Source organism: Gouania willdenowi, chromosome 1 (assembly GCF_900634775.1).
Source record: "Gouania willdenowi chromosome 1, fGouWil2.1, whole genome shotgun sequence".
Lineage (NCBI taxonomy): Eukaryota > Metazoa > Chordata > Actinopteri > Blenniiformes > Gobiesocidae > Gouania > Gouania willdenowi.
In genome coordinates this window covers 21703844-21722050 of record NC_041044.1, presented here as the reverse complement: position 1 = coordinate 21722050, position 18207 = coordinate 21703844, and the positions used below count along the sequence as shown (strand labels likewise).

At 42.4% G+C, this 18207-nt stretch overlaps 1 protein-coding gene across 2 annotated transcripts in view; it reads left to right on the top strand.

Moving 5' to 3' along the window:
* Positions 1-18207, top strand: part of cntln (centlein, centrosomal protein) — a 105759-nt gene that overhangs the window by 50723 nt on the left and 36829 nt on the right. For both annotated transcript variants that reach the window (XM_028457186.1, XM_028457195.1), the window contains exons 14-19: positions 2665-2765; positions 6866-6963; positions 7764-8293; positions 13045-13126; positions 16753-16813; positions 17110-17378. In XM_028457186.1, the coding sequence (XP_028312987.1) occupies positions 2665-2765; positions 6866-6963; positions 7764-8293; positions 13045-13126; positions 16753-16813; positions 17110-17378 (1141 nt within the window). The remainder of the gene's footprint in view (positions 1-2664; positions 2766-6865; positions 6964-7763; positions 8294-13044; positions 13127-16752; positions 16814-17109; positions 17379-18207) is intronic.

Here is an 18207-nt window from a genome sequence, read left to right as displayed (position 1 = left end):
TCAGCCTCATTTAATTTATCAACCAGATTTTTTCAAGACTTAGTCACATTTTTTCTTTCTAAGACTTTTTCAGGCTATAAAGAACCCAATCTCTTCTGTGTTGTGTAGGATATAACCAAACGTGGTTTCATTTCAGAAGGATTGTAGGTTACTTTATGGCTGAAGTAATGAGGTGTTTATAAATGTAGACATGTCTCGATCCTGCAAAGGCTGGAAGTCCTTTGATTCACTGATCTTCTTCATCTCCAAACATACACAGAAACTGTGTTGATTGATTGAAACTGTATTTGAAAATACCAATACATGTCTTAATCAGATATTTTTTTTACTATATTAAAATTTAGGAGCCCAAGCATTTTCAATAAACAAATAAGTTGGATTATACAAAGCCAGTAGCTATAAAAGTATTGTTTCGTTTTAAACAAAGATCTTTACACACAAAGATGTAAACATGCTATTTCATGTCAAGCAAAGCAAATACAACAAAGTGGTCTCTAGTAGTTGCTCTGTGTGTTGTTCTCCATTGTGAAAAAAGAGACTGTTGAATAAAATGAATCTAATTAGTTATTAAAGGTTTTGCCTTGACAAATTTATTTTTGTGCCTGTTGAGACAAGTCGAAGAATAGTTTCATTGCTGTTTCACCATCCCAGCTTTACTTGTTCTGTCTTTGAAAGGGGCTAGCACAAAGTCCAACAACGCAATATAAATGAATAAGAAGGCAGCCGTCTTCAATCTCCACAAATGTCCTGTTGTGAAACCAGAGAGCAATGAACGCCATTTGAAATTCAATATCGTCTTCATTTCGGAAACCAAGCTTATCCTTCAACAAAACTGAATGTTTTGCATATGAACTCTGGTTAAGCATCAATACTATCGGCCTTTGAAAAGGCATAAAGAGAAACACGAGATGGATGTAGCTCTTTTTGCATGTTGCAGATTTCAGCTCATTTGTCCCATTAACAGCCTGGACTCACAGAGCAGTGTCCGTGCCTCATCGACTCAAGTTCATTTATGGAGGGAAATCTATAGAGGAGCGACACATATCCATCTGCTTCCTCGCCCTCCCTTTGGGGAGAGTCATTTGTGTGCTTTTTTAAGCTGCGGTCAGCCATTAGACAAAGCCTCTGCTGGCTTGTGTGGGCTAAGATGCTAATCATTTTCTTTTGCTACAGCACTTATCTTTTCCCATGTACCTTCCCTGAAAGGGATCTGTTTTTGTCCCAGCTGATGCAACAAACTCAAAAGTATGGACACATCTGAAATTAGTTGCCATTACAATCATCTTTGTTTTTCACACCCACTAATGACCCCAAACACATGAACAACTACACGGCTACATGTCTTAAGAAGTCAACCCGATCAAAGACCTTGATTCAAGGTTAACTGAGGCAAAAAGCCACTAGCGTCGAAAAAGCTCGTTTCTACTGTTTCTCCCTGACTCTGAGGTGCAAAGGGGAGGGAAATTATGTGTGCAAGTTTCAGGTGTGGTTGTCTCAAAGGGTTTGTGAGTAATCTCTATAGACTACAGTTGGGGTCCTAATAATAACTTGAAAGTGTAAAGTCTAGAGCGTGGCTCCACATAATTAGCCTTTAGCAAGAATCAAGTTAATTGCCAAGAGGTAATTGGGCACGCTTTACAGCCTGTGTTACACACACACACACACACACACACACACACACACACACACACACACACTTATATAGTTACATAGTTACACATTGTGCGTTTCCCACCTTGATGTTTTTTGTCACTTATATTTCCAAAGAAATTCAAAAAGGACTTTTAATTAATTGCTTACCCTTTGTCATTCTTATTCTTGGCAAATAACTAAGTTCAACAATAGGTGAAATGGATGGGGAAAATTATTGAAAAAATAAAAGTTCCATGTTTACTCAAAAGTTATTAAATAATAGAGGTCGTCTGATATGGGATTCTCAAAGGCCGATGCTGATACCGATTTAAAAGAATAATACATGCAGCCGGTGACCGATCTTTGAGGCAGATATACTTTTTTTCAAAGCACTTTGATTATGAAAGACAATTAAAACACTCATGATAAAAATGTATATATTAGAAATTAAGTGAAATACACCAATAGAACTCTTCACATGTTTTTATATACATATAACATGTATTCATATATACCCGTACACAACCAAGTAAAACAATAAGTACAGGACGAGTAAGTAGCCGTAAAGCACGACAACAATATACAATGTGCAATGTTTAAACTAAATACCTGTTTTAGGTATAACCACTCACTTCTTTGCTCTGTTCACAGCCACCACCATTATACCTAAGCTTCACACTTGTCACCATATGCACAACTACAACATCACATCTCAAGCTCACTTTAAAATAATCAACTCTTCCCCACCCTTTCCATTTCCTACCTTGAGTCTCTCCTCCCTGTTCCCTTCCCCCTCACTTAGGTGTAACACTACCATCTATTTTTATATCATCCCTATAATAAAGTGTTTCTTCCCTTCCTTAAGGAGGGCTGGTGATGGTCAAAAAAAAAAAAGAATCATTTTTTGGTCGATGGCCAATCTTAAAAAAGTCAATATCGGTCGACCTCTATTAAATAGAGAGTCCACCTTTCTACTTTTCATTCATATGTATTGAAGAAGTCCTCATTTAAAGTCTTTATGTATCTCCTCAGAGCAGGACTGGAGGAGGAACTGGACATGCTGCGAGTCCAGGGGGCAATGGACCGGGCAACTGTAAAAGAGTTCCACCTGCATCTCGCCAAGGAGCACCAAGGTAAAAAAAATTAACTGTATTTAGTTATTCTTAATAGGGAGCAATGGTCTATTTAATTACACTTGGATTTGAGATCTTGTAATTGGTAACAACATAACACGTACAGGTATTTTCTTGAAATTAATCTGCAGACCTCGTAATTAAATGATTACCCCTCCACCACCTCTGCCACGGTGCCCCAGTTTTATTATACATTTCTTCCATAAACTTTACTTGTTTGTTATATGGTATTTTTTACTACCAAGGAGTTTAAACTCTAAGAACTAAATGCATTTGGAATACTCCCAGGGAAATACATTGGGCATCTTAATAAAGACATGTTCAACTCCTGCAAATTGATTTGGGGATCGACTCTTGTCCATGTTTTTGGCAAATGTCACTCTCTGTATTAAAAAAAGCACATTCCATCTAATTTAATCTGCAATCTTGTGTCAGATGCTGACCGCTGTAACCATGGCTTTCATTAACTAATTCAATACCAGATCTGTTCTCAATCACTTTAATTTTCTTTACGACCAGTGATTGAGTTTGTTGAAGACGTTTTTATGGAATTTAAAGGACTACACTAATTGAAAGATTGGACTTTGCTTAGCCTTCTACTCATAATTGTAGAGTTTAAAGAACCTCAAAGAGACAGTTTTACTTCAAGACGGTGTAATATCAGGGTTCCCGCGGATCCTTAATGAGTCTTAAAAGGCATTCAATTCATAAATCCTAAAATAAGGCCTTAATTTTCATTAAAATGTCTTAAATCACTATTTAAAAAGTCTTCAATTTTAACTTATAAGTATGATATTATGAATGTAAGTATTCTCACATTTCAAAATAAATGGTAACATTTGTTTTTAAAATAATGTATAATTTACTGTAACCCTAACCAACTACAAAACAGTGACGCGGTTGGAGCGGGATTGTAGCAACTTTCAACAACATGGGGAAATATAAATTTAATGAAAAGTGTCTGTCCAACAAAGATTTTTCTTAATGGCTTTTCTTAATTATTTTTATTGTCGTTTTATAGATTTTTGGCTATTTTTTTACCCTAACCCTATGTAATTGATTTTTTCCCCCAATTGTTTTTACTGTGAAGTTGGTCTTAAATTTAATTTGAAATGGCAATAAAAAGTCTTGAAAAGTCATGAATTTAGTTTGACTGAAGCTGTAGGAACCCTTAATATTCAATAATCAGTGTTGAACAAGAGCCAGAGGTTCGATTTTTTTTTTTTCCCTTGTCAGTAGAGTGTTTTATCTAGGACATCTTCAAGATTGTTTTCAAACTAGTAACTTACATTGTTATAGAAGTTTTATTATTTTACTTGATAGCACACTTTCAATATCATTTTTGTTTTGAAGTTATCTTGTCCTTTTTAAATATTTTTTCTTGTTTTCAAAGGGACATATACTTGTAAAAAAAAAAAAATCAAAAAATAATCATGCAAGTGAAAATTAAGAATGGCCGCAACAACCCCTTCCTGCTAAACCTCTGTGACCTGATCAAAAGGATAGAGAGTTGAATTTGCACGTATAAGGATCGCGCTATTAAAAAGCAATAGATGAAAGAACCAGGTTCCCTGTGCTGCATTCAATGAGAAGACATTGAAGGGACGTTAATGTATGCCTGTACCAGAACCTCCTTCAATACTGAGTGACTGGGGAGTCACCATGTCTTCTTATCAAGGTAGTACTGAGGTGCCAACTCCCATGCCACCAGCTCAGGAGTAGGATAATTGTCTCCCAACCTGGTTACGTACCCAGTGAACACAGCAGACCTCCTGTCCTATTTAGTGCTCTGTCTGATCAAATGTGACATCTGGAGAAGACAAAAGGGCAGGCTAATTCAAAGTAACAAACTTCCCAGAGCAAAGTGTCAATGCTGGCCAAGGAAGCCGAGCCTTAGAACACTTTGTTTCTCTACTTTCTCTTCCTCTGGCCCCTTTTTTCCAACTCCCTCCACAAAAGATCGACCGACCTGAAAAGTCAAGGTCCTGAATATTTAATATCGTCAGCCTCATTGTACAAATTATTTTGGTCGTGCTGTCATGAATGTTTAACTGGATGGAATGAAAGGCAGAAAATGTCATTTCTTGTGTTGCTTTTTGCATTTAGGTTAAAACATGTACCTGAACTTAAGCTCATAGTTGATAATGTGTTACAAAGTGAAACAGAGGCTTTTTTGACTTTGCAAGCATGTCTTCATGTGTACGTCTATTTGATTCTGACGCACTTGCACTTTTTAAGGTTTCTTTACCATGTCTGCATTTGTCGTTATAGGCAAAACGCAAAAAATAAAATAATGCTTTTATTATATTACGTGATTTCGACCGTTACCAGCCCTCCCTAAGAAAAGGTAAGTTAGACTTCATTAGGGGAAGAGGTTTAAAAAGAAAGGGCAGTGTTAAACCTGAGTGAGGGAAGAAAGACGAGGGTAAAAGGGTTAGGAAGGACAATAAAAATAAGGAGGTCATTTTGGCCATGATGTTGGTATAGTGTGTTGCTACTATTGTGCAGAGGACTGAAATTTGCTGTGCCAGTGTAATGACATATTAGTAGTGAATATTAGAGGTGAAAACATACCAATGCTCCAATATTTTAAAGATAAGAATGAACAGAGGGAGTAGATGCATGCTTACTGGGGTGACAGAGCAATTTTTTGGAAGCAAACACTTCTAAGTTATGTCACAGCAAGAGCTGTGCCCCAGGCATGCTTGTGAGTCCACAACAGATGTGCAAGAAGAGCTGCTTTTAGATATTATTAGGCCACCAGGCAGGCAGTCACTGAGGTACCCAAAGATGTCCGAACTGCGCACACACCCACTATGGGGGGCCACGGGAGGGTTAGGCCGGATGCAGACTAAGCAGCAACCCGCCCAAGAATGCTAACAATACACCAGAGCATCTAGAACACCCAGGAGAACACTGCAAGCCACCTCACAAGGCCCCATGCACACCAGTCAAGAAGGACCAAAGCTCCGTCCTTTTGTTTTCCTGGCGCTCCCTCACAAGCAAACTGGGCAGAGCATTTTAATTAACCGGCGGTGTAGCCCAAAGCAACTCTACCAGCAACCAGCCCTCCAGGACTCGAGAGCTGTACTCGAGCAAGAGTCACCCTTAGTGCCGATCCCAACACGAGCCCATCCAACCCTGAGCCTCCCATCCACCCCGGACCCAGGCCTCTGGCAATGACGCCCCACGCCAGCCAGCCCACCCAGTACTACACCAAGGACCTCCATGAAAAGGGCAACAGCCCCCCACTGACACCCGAGGCCGACTGGAGCGGTCCCCATGAGATGAGAGAGGACGAGGGTGGAGGGAGCATAAGAGGAAAGGCAACAGACAGGGCACACGGACCTCCCACACCAGGCCCCACCCACCCACTCCAGAAGGGACAGACAGGCACCCCAGCCCATTCCAGAGACCATGGACACATCCAGCAGCTAGGGCTCTAGTTATCATAGAAATTAAATAATGCCCAGGCCACTATTGAAGAATAAAAGACAAATTATTACAAAGTAGATGCTTTTATTCAAAGCAACGTACAACACACAGAGTTAGGGTTATGGACTTGGTCAACATCCCAAAGTGATGACCCAGGTTAGAGTCAAACCAATGTCCCTTTGATTTCAAGCTTTCTTACTTAACCGTTATGACACCGCTGCCCTAGAATAAAGAAGTATGTTTGTCTGTAGAGATTAGATGTCTTTTGGGAGAAGCAGTCCAGCCCCTGGCTATGTGTTCACTGGGGATTCAAACACGTCTCTTTATTTGTTTAGGATCCCTGGGGAGTAGTTGCACACAGCACGTACTATTATTTGCTTCTGAACCCTTGCTTTAAAAAGCACCTTTTTAATATCTAAGGAATAAAAAGACTAATTTGATTAAACTTTTAAGTGAAAGTGAAAATTTCAGTTTTCTGGGAAAATAGCATGAGTGACTCTGTGCTACATTTGATTGAGTTAAAAGAAATTAAGTGAATACTGGCTAGAAAATAGACCTTACTTATGTTAGATCATTGCACCATGTACCGTTTTTTCTTATTGTTCCACTGATTGAGCAGTCTCTTTTTGACATGTCACAATAATAAGTTTTTTTCATTTTTGCAGAATTGCTTGACAAAGTAGTTGAGGAGCACCAGGTCAAAAGCAGCACTCCAAAAAAGCTGTGTCCTTTTTCAGACCAAATGGAACAGTCCTTTAAAAAGGTACAGCACCACATCTTCACTTAATGTTCTAACGATGAGAATTCAACCATAACTTTATCTCAACGTCTTCAAGAAAACCATTTTTTTTTTTTTTCAAGCATAACCCGTTCTTTAAGCAATTTTCACAACAAATTAAAATACCATTAACTTAACACACACAATTGTTCTTCACACATTCACCAGAACTAATACTGTATTTGGATTACAGGTAATCTGTTTGAAATCATTTTCTAATCAAAACAGTACAGTTGCATTTCTGTCTCCCACAAAAGATTCCATATTTATTTATTTACTTATTTATTGTTGTTGTTTATTTTCCTACCTTTAAGACAGAGAAAACTCATCACTAAATAATGCTGTGAATTTTTATTAATCGTACCAGGGTTCACGAGGCAGAGTAAGAACAAAATAAAAGGGGAAAAAATGCCTGAAGGCAAAAAACGAGCAGGCCCCCTACTGTTCTACTTAACAGTCCACCAAAAACTGACAACTACATTAAGTGTTCCTCGTTACTGTATTGTTAAAGGTGATCTAGGTTAATGGTTGCCAGGCAGATGTCCGTAACCTTTCCTGGCTGGGGAGGTGGCCATTGCCCTCCTTTTTTCTCCTTCCTTCTTAAAGCATTGAAACTGAATGTATCCTCTTTAGATTGCAAAATCAATCCATGCCTACAAGTCAGCTTAGTACATGATTTCTTCAGTTAATTATGTAGTATTACAGAACAGATGACTCCTTTTTTAGATTCATAAAGCTGAAATAAAATACGTTTGCCGTTGAAAGTTTATATTTTATTATTTCAGATTGAGCAGCTGGAGCTGGAGATACTTTCATTGAAGGAGGAAACAAATGGTCTAAAGAAAGAGAAAGAGAAGCTACTTGAAGCCACCAAAGATTTGCTCCACAGCAACCACAGACTCCAAGCCTCAATTGATCACCTGCAAACCCAGGGAGCTATTCGTGAGGAGGCAGCCTATACTCAAGCTGTAGAACAGAAAGAGAACCATCACAGTGAGATTTTGGCTCTTGAAACCCAGCTAGCAGAAGCTCAAAAGGTCACTGCCAAGTTTCATCATCAGTTGATGAAGCTGAGACAGGACGTGGGGATTCTTAGAGCTGCCAGGGACTTCTACCGGAATAAAGCAGCAGGACCAGCACAAGCAGGTGGGGTTGCTTACAACGTCGGCAGCAAGGTCAAATTTAAAACAACTCGGTGCAGAGGTGTGCTGCGCCAGCAGAGTTACCAAAGAGTCAGCCCCAATCAAGCCATCAACTGGCAAGGCCGCGGTCTCAGCCCCTCAAAGGACGAGTGGGAGGACATGAGCGTAGACAGGTAATGATACACACGCATACGCACCAGCACGCTCATTTTCATTGTTTCACCCCACTCATTATTTTTAGGTGGTAGGTGTAGTTAGGGTGAGCTCACTGGATTGAAAGGCACATTCAGCATCAAGGGGACAACCTGCATATGCAAAGCATAAGCAAATCGGTGATTGAATTTCATTGTCTGTCTAGTTGGTATTCAAAAGCCGAAAGAAGAATGTGAACAAGAATGATAGAGAAAGGGAGAGAGGAGGGGGACTTCTGACAGATCCTCTGAATTATCCTGGGGGGCCTTGCTTGGAGCTTATTGACTGAAATTTACATGCAAAATTAGCCACTTCTAGCTCTCTACACACATTTGAACTGATGCCAGAAAAGCCTAGGGATAAGGGGGCCGCCAAAGCCTTGATACTTTCCAGTGATGCCATTTTCATGCACTAGTCACGTTAACAAGAAATTGACAGTTTGGCAGTTTGATTTAATTTTTGCATATTTACTAACTCCCTCGACAGTTCTACGGATCACCATGTAAAGACATACGGCCACACACAGACACACAGCCATAGGTGGTTGGAGGTCCAACCTTTCTTGCCTGGTAGATACATTAATTATCTTGTGGCCTTTCAACTCAAAGATGTGTGTTTGTGTGTGAAAGTTGTATTTATTTTCTCTAGCCAGCCTTTAGACCATCCCATAACGCATACACCTCCATTCAATCTCGCATACATTTCCTTCCCATCCCACTTCTCCCTCCTTGCCATAGTTTAGTTCAATAAATTTTAAATGACCCCACTTGGATCGGTACCAGATGTCTACAAGCTGTTCAACACCCTCTAAATTAGGAACCATCGGCAATAATTATTTTGTGTATGTTTTATGCAAAAAAGCCACTGAACCAACATCCATTGAGTAATGGTTGGATTGATTTGATTTCAAACTTTCACTGATATTTATTTTCTTGTCTCTTTGGCTCCCTGCGTGCCCCTCCCTGCTCAAGCTCTCTTTAGCTCAGTCCTGCTAACCCCCCCCCCCCCCATTTCTTCCCCAACCAATTCATCAGACTGTAATCCACGCCAGTTCTACCCACATGAGGTCATTTAACTGGGACTGAGTGTAGCGTTGCCCTGCTTTCCCAATGCCCCTCCATGTAGCTAATAAGCAGCAGTCTAATAAACACTTTACCTGAGAGCAGGATCTAAGTTGATTTGTGAAGAAGGGATCTGAACCAAGATGTTGTCTTATTTAAGACATCTGTCAACTGATTTGCTACTGTAAAGCCTTCTGTGTCTCTCATCTTTCAGGATTCCTTTACACAAATATGTCTGGCTGATGCTCAGAGAAACACTGTGCTTTGGCCTAAGGAGGCTTTGGCCTAAAACACACCAAATAAAGACGTCAAACTTGTTAAAGCTGCTGACAACTTTTAGAAAGCTTCCTCTCCCTGTTTTATTTTTCCCTCTGCCTCTGGCTTTACTGTCTCAAGTTTGTGGAAGCTGAAGGCTGCTGACCAGTTTGACTAGATCAGCAGTTTTGCTGCAAAGCCGGACAGGATGTGACGAGATAGGCATCGAAACAAAATAACATCATCTTTAATGTGTTTTTTTTTGTTTTTGCAATAAACAGATGTTTAAACATATCTGTTGCTTTTGATTTGACTGTAGATTGATGAACAGATGAAGGTAATTATTTAACAAGGAAGCGAGCTTGTAATCGCAGAGTCACCGGTTCATATCCAAGCTGGGCCATCACTGTGGGATGTTGAGCAAGTCCCTTAACCCTTACTCCTCATATTGTACATCGCTTTAGATAAAAGTGTCTGCTAAATGAAATCTTGTAAAGCACTGAGGCTTTGCTTAAAATGTACCATCCATCCATCCATTTTCCGACCCCCTTGCTCCTTTTCAGGGTCGCGTTCAAGGCTACTAGAAATTAAAATACTTTCTAACTCACTGCACTGTAACCTACAGAACTGTAGTGAGCCTAGGCAAGGCGATTTTATTTGTATAGCTCATACACAGGGCAATTCATTGTGCTTTACATGATTAAAAAGTACAACAGAAAACCTTAAACAGTTAAAAAAAAATCATTACGACATTTAAAATCAGCAGTAAAAACATTAAATCAACAATACAAATAATGATTAAATTCTTCGTCTGTCATATGCAGTAGAATAAAAGCTTTTAACTTTGGTTTAAAAATGTTCACATTGGATGCTGACTTGCGCTCTGCTCGCAGTTTTTTTCCACTTCTTTGCAGCATAACTAAAATCTGTCACCATGCTCTGGGCTCCATTAGATCTGATAGACCTGCTGGGTTCATACCTGACTAACATCTCACTGATGTATTCTGGACCAAAGTCATTCACAGATTTATACACCAGCAGCAGAACTTTAAAGTCTATTCTGAGGCTGACTGGGAGCCAGTGTAAAGACTTTAAAACTGGAGTAATGTGCTCTGACCTCTTTGTTCTGGTTAAGACTCGAGCTGCAGCATTCTGAACCAGCTTTTCATAAAGTAAATTAGGATTCATTTTGATGTTGAAATATTACTACAGACTATTGATTCATTAAAGTGACTCTCTATTCACATAATCAAACTTGTTTGAGTTTAATGCTGCAGCTATCGATTTTTTTTTTTTTGTAATCGATTAATCTAGCACTTTATTGATTGATTAATCGGATAAGTTTTTTTTTGCGTTTTTAAGCAACCAAAACAAATAATGCATAACGAAAATGACGTGGCTGTAAAATGATCAAGCGTTTGGCTTTTATTTCTCAAAAAAACTACATTTGGCTCCAAAACCAAGCCCATTTATTGGAATTTAACCATGTAGTGTTAATAGGTGCCAGTGCCAACAATTAAATAACAATACAGTTAAATCAACTAACCAACTACTAACAAATAATATATGATCTCCGGGAAGAGCCTATTTGCTATGGTAACCTAGAAACCTGTGTGTGTATGTGTTCTTAAATGTAAAGCTTTTAAGGTCCTAAATTTGGCTTCATCAAATTTAATACCTTACATATTTAAGGATTTAAAGACCGTCTATCCTGGTTTGTGTGTACACGCATGCCGCGCGTGCTTCCGATCCGCTGGCGGACACCGCTGGTCAGGGGCTCCACTGCTACTCAGGCCGCTGGATGTAGCCGTTGTAGCAATCCAAAGCTAGAGTTGCCGCATCTACCAGACTATAACTGTGTGGTTTACCTAAATCTAAGATTGCCTGGCGGTCGTGTACTATTTTAGAGTAATTATGCTGCAGGTTCACTGAGAAATTGTTAGAACTAACGGAGTTATCTGCTGTGTTATATCCGTTTCTAGCGCTAACCTCCGCAGCCAAAAGGCGTGCAGCCAAATACACATGCATATGTCAATATATCGAAGCTGGAAAACTTTCCACGCTCGTTTTCATTTATCGTCCGGTTCATTTATTTATTAATTGATTATTGGCCCAGGCCTAAATTAGCGCTACAGTACCTTTTTTCAGCGACGCTTGTTGAAACAGCATGTGGATGCTTTCAGTTCAGATGCTGCATCATTGAAGTCGTACTGCTGTGGTATGCCAGGTATTGTTTGCTGTAAACACTTGATTGCACCTTGTTTTCTTCATTTTTGAGGATGAAATGATCCCAGACTTTAGACGTTAGCTGTCGCTTACTCTCCACCATGGCGCCAACTAAATACAGAATGTTGGTCGCGCATTGACGATGCGCTAGTGCTGTGCGGTCTATAGTGCTCGTCATAGGAATGTAACGATGCTTCGAGGCACAATTTTTGCCTCGAGGAATTTTTGTAATCGAGTAACTCAATGAATTGTTTCAGCCCTACTTGTTAGTTTCTGTTTGTAAAAGATTTGTCTGTAAATATATAATTTTACATACAGTATACAAGAGTAAAATGGAACACTATTAAAGTACATTTTCAAAACAGATGAGCAGATGTAAAGTCTATACAAAAAATGTGGAACTTAATTGTGACATTACTTAGAATTTGCATTCACAAGTCTGAATTAAATTCCACCTGTTAAGCTGCCTCATCAAGATAAAAACTAGCTGCAAGTTTTCATCAAATGTATATAACCCTGGTCTTAGTGGGGATGATTAGTAATCCTCAGGAAGTCCCAAAGCCCCGTGTGGACTGGTTTTAACCCTAACTAGCCCCCCATCCCTGTCATGTTCCAGTTAGATGCGCTCTCTCTGGTCTTTACCTCTGCTGCTTCTCTCAGGCCCCACCTTAATAAACCCGCCAGCGTAAATGTCACTGGCTTCCACCTTCACGTCAAAGGTCACTGTCAATAAACCTGAGTGTGTGCGTGATCATACACAAATGTGTGTGTGTGTGTGCACGCTAAAGTGTGCACTTTTGTGTGTGCTTGTGCATGTGTTTCAAGAAGCCCTTACCGTGTGTCCATCAGATGCAACTTTGCTGCTCAGCCGTGCCTCTCACACATGTCTGTCACACACAGAGGGCTAATGAAGGCCACAGCCGCTCTCATACATGTTGATGCATTCACCAACAGCATCAAACACTGCAGATTTTCACTTCATTTACACCCACATTTACACTTCTAGCTCAGAAATTGGATGGGACATTGATTTTCTGTTGGGAGAAGGGGATAAAATGCACATATTTTGCTTGATGTCAACTAAATCAACCATAAAAGGTAAATTGGATTTTTCTTCAAGGGTGGTACTTTCCGAACTTGGGTTGTTGGTTCATCCTTTGCACTGTAATAAACCACACATTTTTTTGCAGTGACAGTGGTGAGGAGTACTCTGACAGCCTTAATAATGCCTCAGCAAGGAGAGCGCTTTACAGACAACGTCCCAGCAGAAAGGTTGGTCCACTCTCAACGCTCAATGTCTTATTATATAGTGTATTATGTCAGTAAATAACTATAAGTCTATGACATAAATTTATATGTGACGCTTCATGAGATAATCAGGAACAAGTAGCACAAGGGCGTTTTGAGTTATTTACAGATTTTTAAAGTGTGATTTCTAAGCTTTCCAATGGTTTCACAGACAGAAATAAAAAATAATAATAGCCTAACACCCCAGCAATGGTTGTCAATAGCTGTTTGAACCATTTTAATGTGATTCCCATCCACAATTAATACCTTTTTTCCTTTTTCTTTTTTACCTTTTCTGCACATGCTGTTGAAGGTCAACACTACATGTAGTGCAATCTTTTAGGGAAGTGGTTGGGAAGAGTCGACTATTTTAAGTTGAGAGTTTGATGTGATACAGTTACAGTTGTGCATATTGTGTTGTGGGGTGTTGAGCCATTCTGGTGACGTGTGGAGAAATTGAAGCGGGTGATGTTGCACCCAGCTTAAAGGCACACTGTGTAACTTTTGGCCAAAGTTGCAGGTCTAGCGCCCTAGTGGCCACAAGCGCCGCAGCACTGTCGCAAAATCAACAGTCAGTAGGGCCAGCCTCCCTTGTCTTTTGATTTTGTATGCAGACAGCAGTAACTTCGGGATAAGGATTGGCTCTAAGGGCTGGGGTGCCAGCGCTCGGCCCTCCTCGCCTCGTTGGTGGCGCTCCCCCCCCACTCCCTGGGGCTTGGCGCTGTGGATGGGGCCACCCCGGCGGGCACCGCAGCTGGGGAGATCCGCGAGAAGCGTTGCCCGTCCGCTCTGTCCCAGGCGAAGGGGGCCGACAATGCCGGCGAGGCCAGGGAGTAGGGGGGAGCGCCACCGACGTGGCGAGGTGGGCCGAGTACTGTGTCTCTGGCGGCGGGCTAGTCCTCCAGCCGCGGCGCGAGCCCAGCCCTGAGAGCCAATCCTTATCCCAAAGTTACGGATCTGACTTGCCGACTTCTCTTACTAAAGAATCCACGGTTAGCTCAATTATCATGGTGGTTATTGCACCCATTAACCCAACACGAAATTACAATATTGTGCTCTTTTGGCTGTGAACAGAGGCTAAGCTCGTTTCAGCTGCCCACAACAATGGCGCCGGGTTGGGAAATGCCCGTTAGTTGTGACGTCACGTGGGAACTATGTATATCCGAGCCTGTGGTCACGTGACTGTTGTAAAGTGAAACGTTCTCCAGGCATTCTCCAGGTCATATGACCTGGCCAAAGACGGTCCATCTCTCCAAACTTACATAGTCTGTATTTCAAGAGGGAAGCCCCGCTCAGAGCATTGATACTGTCAAGCGCAGTATATTGGCCCGAGGAATCATTTAAAATAACTTATATGGATCAACTCTTTCGGTCAAAAAGTCCACGGTGTAAGAGGCCCGTCTGGTGTGAGCATGGCTCGTCCATAGAGCGGGACACTGGAGAGGGTAGATGGCGGCACCGCGGGCCCCAGGGAAGCGCCGAGCAGCACAGCCGGAAACCCGCCCCGTGGCACCCCCAGAACAATGTCGACCCCACGGAGCACAGTGGCACCCCCACCCCCCAGGCACAGCGGGGCACTGGCCACACCCTCTAGTGGTCCAGGGGGCGACCCCCGCCGCACGCCAGCCCCGAGGGGCTCACACCCCCACCGCAGGAAGTGGCAGAGAAGCCAGCACCAGGACCAGCACAGGCCCACACAGCCACACGTTACAACACCGTCTACAGGGAGGCGGCCCCGGCCCCCCGATGAGAGAGGACAACCGCACAAGCAGGGCCACCCCGCCAGTGATGGACGATAAGCAGGCGAACCCAAGCACCCCCAGCCTGGCACCGCCACCCCACACCAATGCTACCAGCATTGTTCCCCCCTACGAAGGCCACCCCCGATCATCCATGTGCCAACATGAGGAGACACCCCCCCGACACCAACGCAGCCCGGAGGACAGCGGGCCCCAGGCCACCAGCCTCACCCCGCCCAAGGCAGCGCTGCGCCACACCGAACCGTGGCCAGTTCCCGAGCAGATGACAGGAGAGCGTGCCCCGAGAGGCCCAATCCAAAGACCCACCCCCAAGACATCCCAGCCCCAGCACGGCACCCACGGGGCATAGCGCATCCAGCCAGCAGACCAGCCACTCTTGATGCGGATTAGCCATGCCAGAATTCACAGGCCGCACCCCTACATGCCCACCCAGCGCGACCCTAAGGGAGGCCCCATAGTACCATCCTCGACGTCGCACACACCACAAACCGGCCCACGAGGTCCCCCCAAGTGAGCCCAGGAGGGAGCCTGACCCTGCCCACTGCGCCATCCCCAGTGAAGGTGCTCCCCAGGGGCCAAACACCCCCCCCCACAAGCCCAGGGAGGGCCAGGTCCACAGTTGGATTAGTGTGTTAGTAAAGAGTGGTGCTGGCAGTTGCTTGCAGGCTAGATCATCAGGCTAAAAATTAAGATTTAATGCTTTTAAAAAAGTCCAACGCTCCTCAAAGCAAGTTGTTGTATTTTTCTGAGAGCAGACATCTTTTCCATGGAAATTAATTCTTTGAGGAGATTTTGCCATTGGTTGATGTTTAAGGATTTTTTTTATCTTTCCAATTCACTAATATTGTTTAATGGGCTATGGTGTTGTATTCATTACTTCATAACTTGCATTTATACTATTATTAATATTTTGAGTATTCTTTGCAATGAATACTGAGGCAGTATTTCCTGTGGGTGTGTTTATCTGCAATGGTTTTTTCTCTTTCTTCTCTATGCTATGAAATCAATAGGCCTGGACCCTTGCACAGTTTAACATCAGGACATGGCAGCTCCAAACCCCAGAGAGACATGTCCGTCAAGACGGGAAGTAGAAAGCGAACAAGAGATGTTCCAACTCTGTCCTTAGAAAGACACCTTCTCTCTTTTTATTTTAGAAGGAGTAGAGCAAGGTGAAAAACGACAAAGAAATGAAGGCTGCTGTTGTGGATGTAACCGCAGAGCTGTCAAGACCCTTATTTCATACCCGCCCCCACCCCCTTGGTTCCCCCTCTCCAGAACCTCTAAATGTGCTTATCAACTCCTCCTGGGTTTATCGCCATGACAGCTGAGCGCCTCACCACATGCTATGTCACAAACTAAAGGGTTCATCTTCTCTCTTCACTGTGCATGTGTGATCAAGCTTGGCACTGATCAAATCCTACCTGACCCCATATAAAGGAATTAGGCAGAGACAAAGGAGGGGGAGGTGTGATGGGGGGGGGCATTCTTCTTTGATGTCACTACTAACGATGGTGGTGTTGGGAGGTGTCCCATACATATTATGCGTGCAAATGACTGTACATACACATGCACACATGTCATATTGTAATAATGAATCAGGGTTTTCAGATGTTGATTGAACAGAAGCTGCGTTTGCAAGTATCTGTCAGAGGAAGTGCCTGTGTTGAAAGTGTGCTGAACATGCTCAGGTGAATTATTAAAACACAGGGTTATTTGTATTGTCACGTTAAACCGAGTGCACTCTGTGATCATAGTGTCACTATAACCCGTGCTTCAGGAATACAATATGTCAACTGTTGTGTTGTATTAGGCAGTTTCCCTTTATTGTGCTTGACTTCCCTGTTCTTTCAGTGCCACAGGGAAGTACCAGCAGCAGAATCCAACAGGAAACGATGTGATCGTCTGCCCCAAGGTAACTACGTGTATTCTCTTATTGTGCCAACCTGTTAAAATAAACTATGAGTTGATACAATAAACACTTGATGTCTCCAGTTGGTCAGTCACAAACTGTTTTCTTGAGAAGTTACCAAGACTGGTTTGTTTTGTTTCTGCCTTGACCCTCCTGAACTAGTTATAAATGGATAATTCAAAGTTGTTAATTTGACCTTAGTTACTCATTCCTGAAAATCCTTAGCCGTAGCATCTGTGTTGGGTGTTTGAGGTTTTTCTGTGTAAGCATCGGCTCCTTCAAGTTCTTCCCTCTGTTAGACGATGAACAGCATGATCCCTGGGAGCGCGGGACAGGAGGAGAGAAGAGGAGGTGGAGAACGAAGAGGCGGTTGATGAAGGCCCAGCGCTGCTCCTCCTCTTCTCTGCAGCAGCGTGTTGAGTCTCTCCAGCGTCATGTTGACATCCTGCAAATTGCCAGGAAAGATGCAATGCTTTCAGCCAAAGAGTTGCGCAGGGCCAATGAGATGATGATGGCACAGATGAACTCTCTCACCGAGCAGCTTTGCAGCAGCAAGCAGCTCACACAGGTAATTTCAGATGATACAAAGACATGTGTAACAATCTTTGTTATAAAGATTGTCTTTGTTTACGCTATTAAATTTTAACCTAACCATGACCTCAACTATTGAGTGATTTAGCACCTTTCTCCAAATAGGACACTCAGAAATAAACATGACACAGAGTGCTTTGGTCCCTAATCACTGTCTTTCCTGTCACAGCCTTCTCTTATTGATCATACGCCAACACTTTGACAAGCTCTTTTGGTATTCTGACAGACATGGGATTTGTTTGGATGAATAAAAACAGAATGGTAAAGATTGAAGGCCCCACACTGACTGATTTTCTCCATTGCTTTGTGCCTGTATACAGTAGTCGATCGGACTAGCACAGGTCAGAGGGCAGCACACATGTTGGCCCTTTCACACCTGCAATGTCTTCTGATTTCTGAAGCCCAGTGAAAACTCAGACACAGTATTAGAGTACATGAGTACATGATCACTCACTCACACACGGTAGTGTGTGAGGTAGAGAGGAAGTTTGTGTTCCAGTTTGTTTCTGTCCATCTCCTACAGTATTAATGCCATTCCACCAGAGAAAGTTTGGTCTGTCTGACTGGCCAATGCCAGATCTTGTTGCCCTCTCTGCAAAGGGCAAAAGGATCAGACTTTGGAGCTGTTCCAGACGTTCTTGGCCAACTCTCCAGTTAAAACTTGGTGCTTATAATTGGCTTAGGACAGTCTCCGCAGGGGGCATCATGTGAGATTAAGGAGCATAGCTCTCTCACAGAGCTGTTTGTGTTTTTCTCCTGACCCCTGAGCCGTTTTGTCATTTCTATGTTTCATGGTTCCTCCCTCT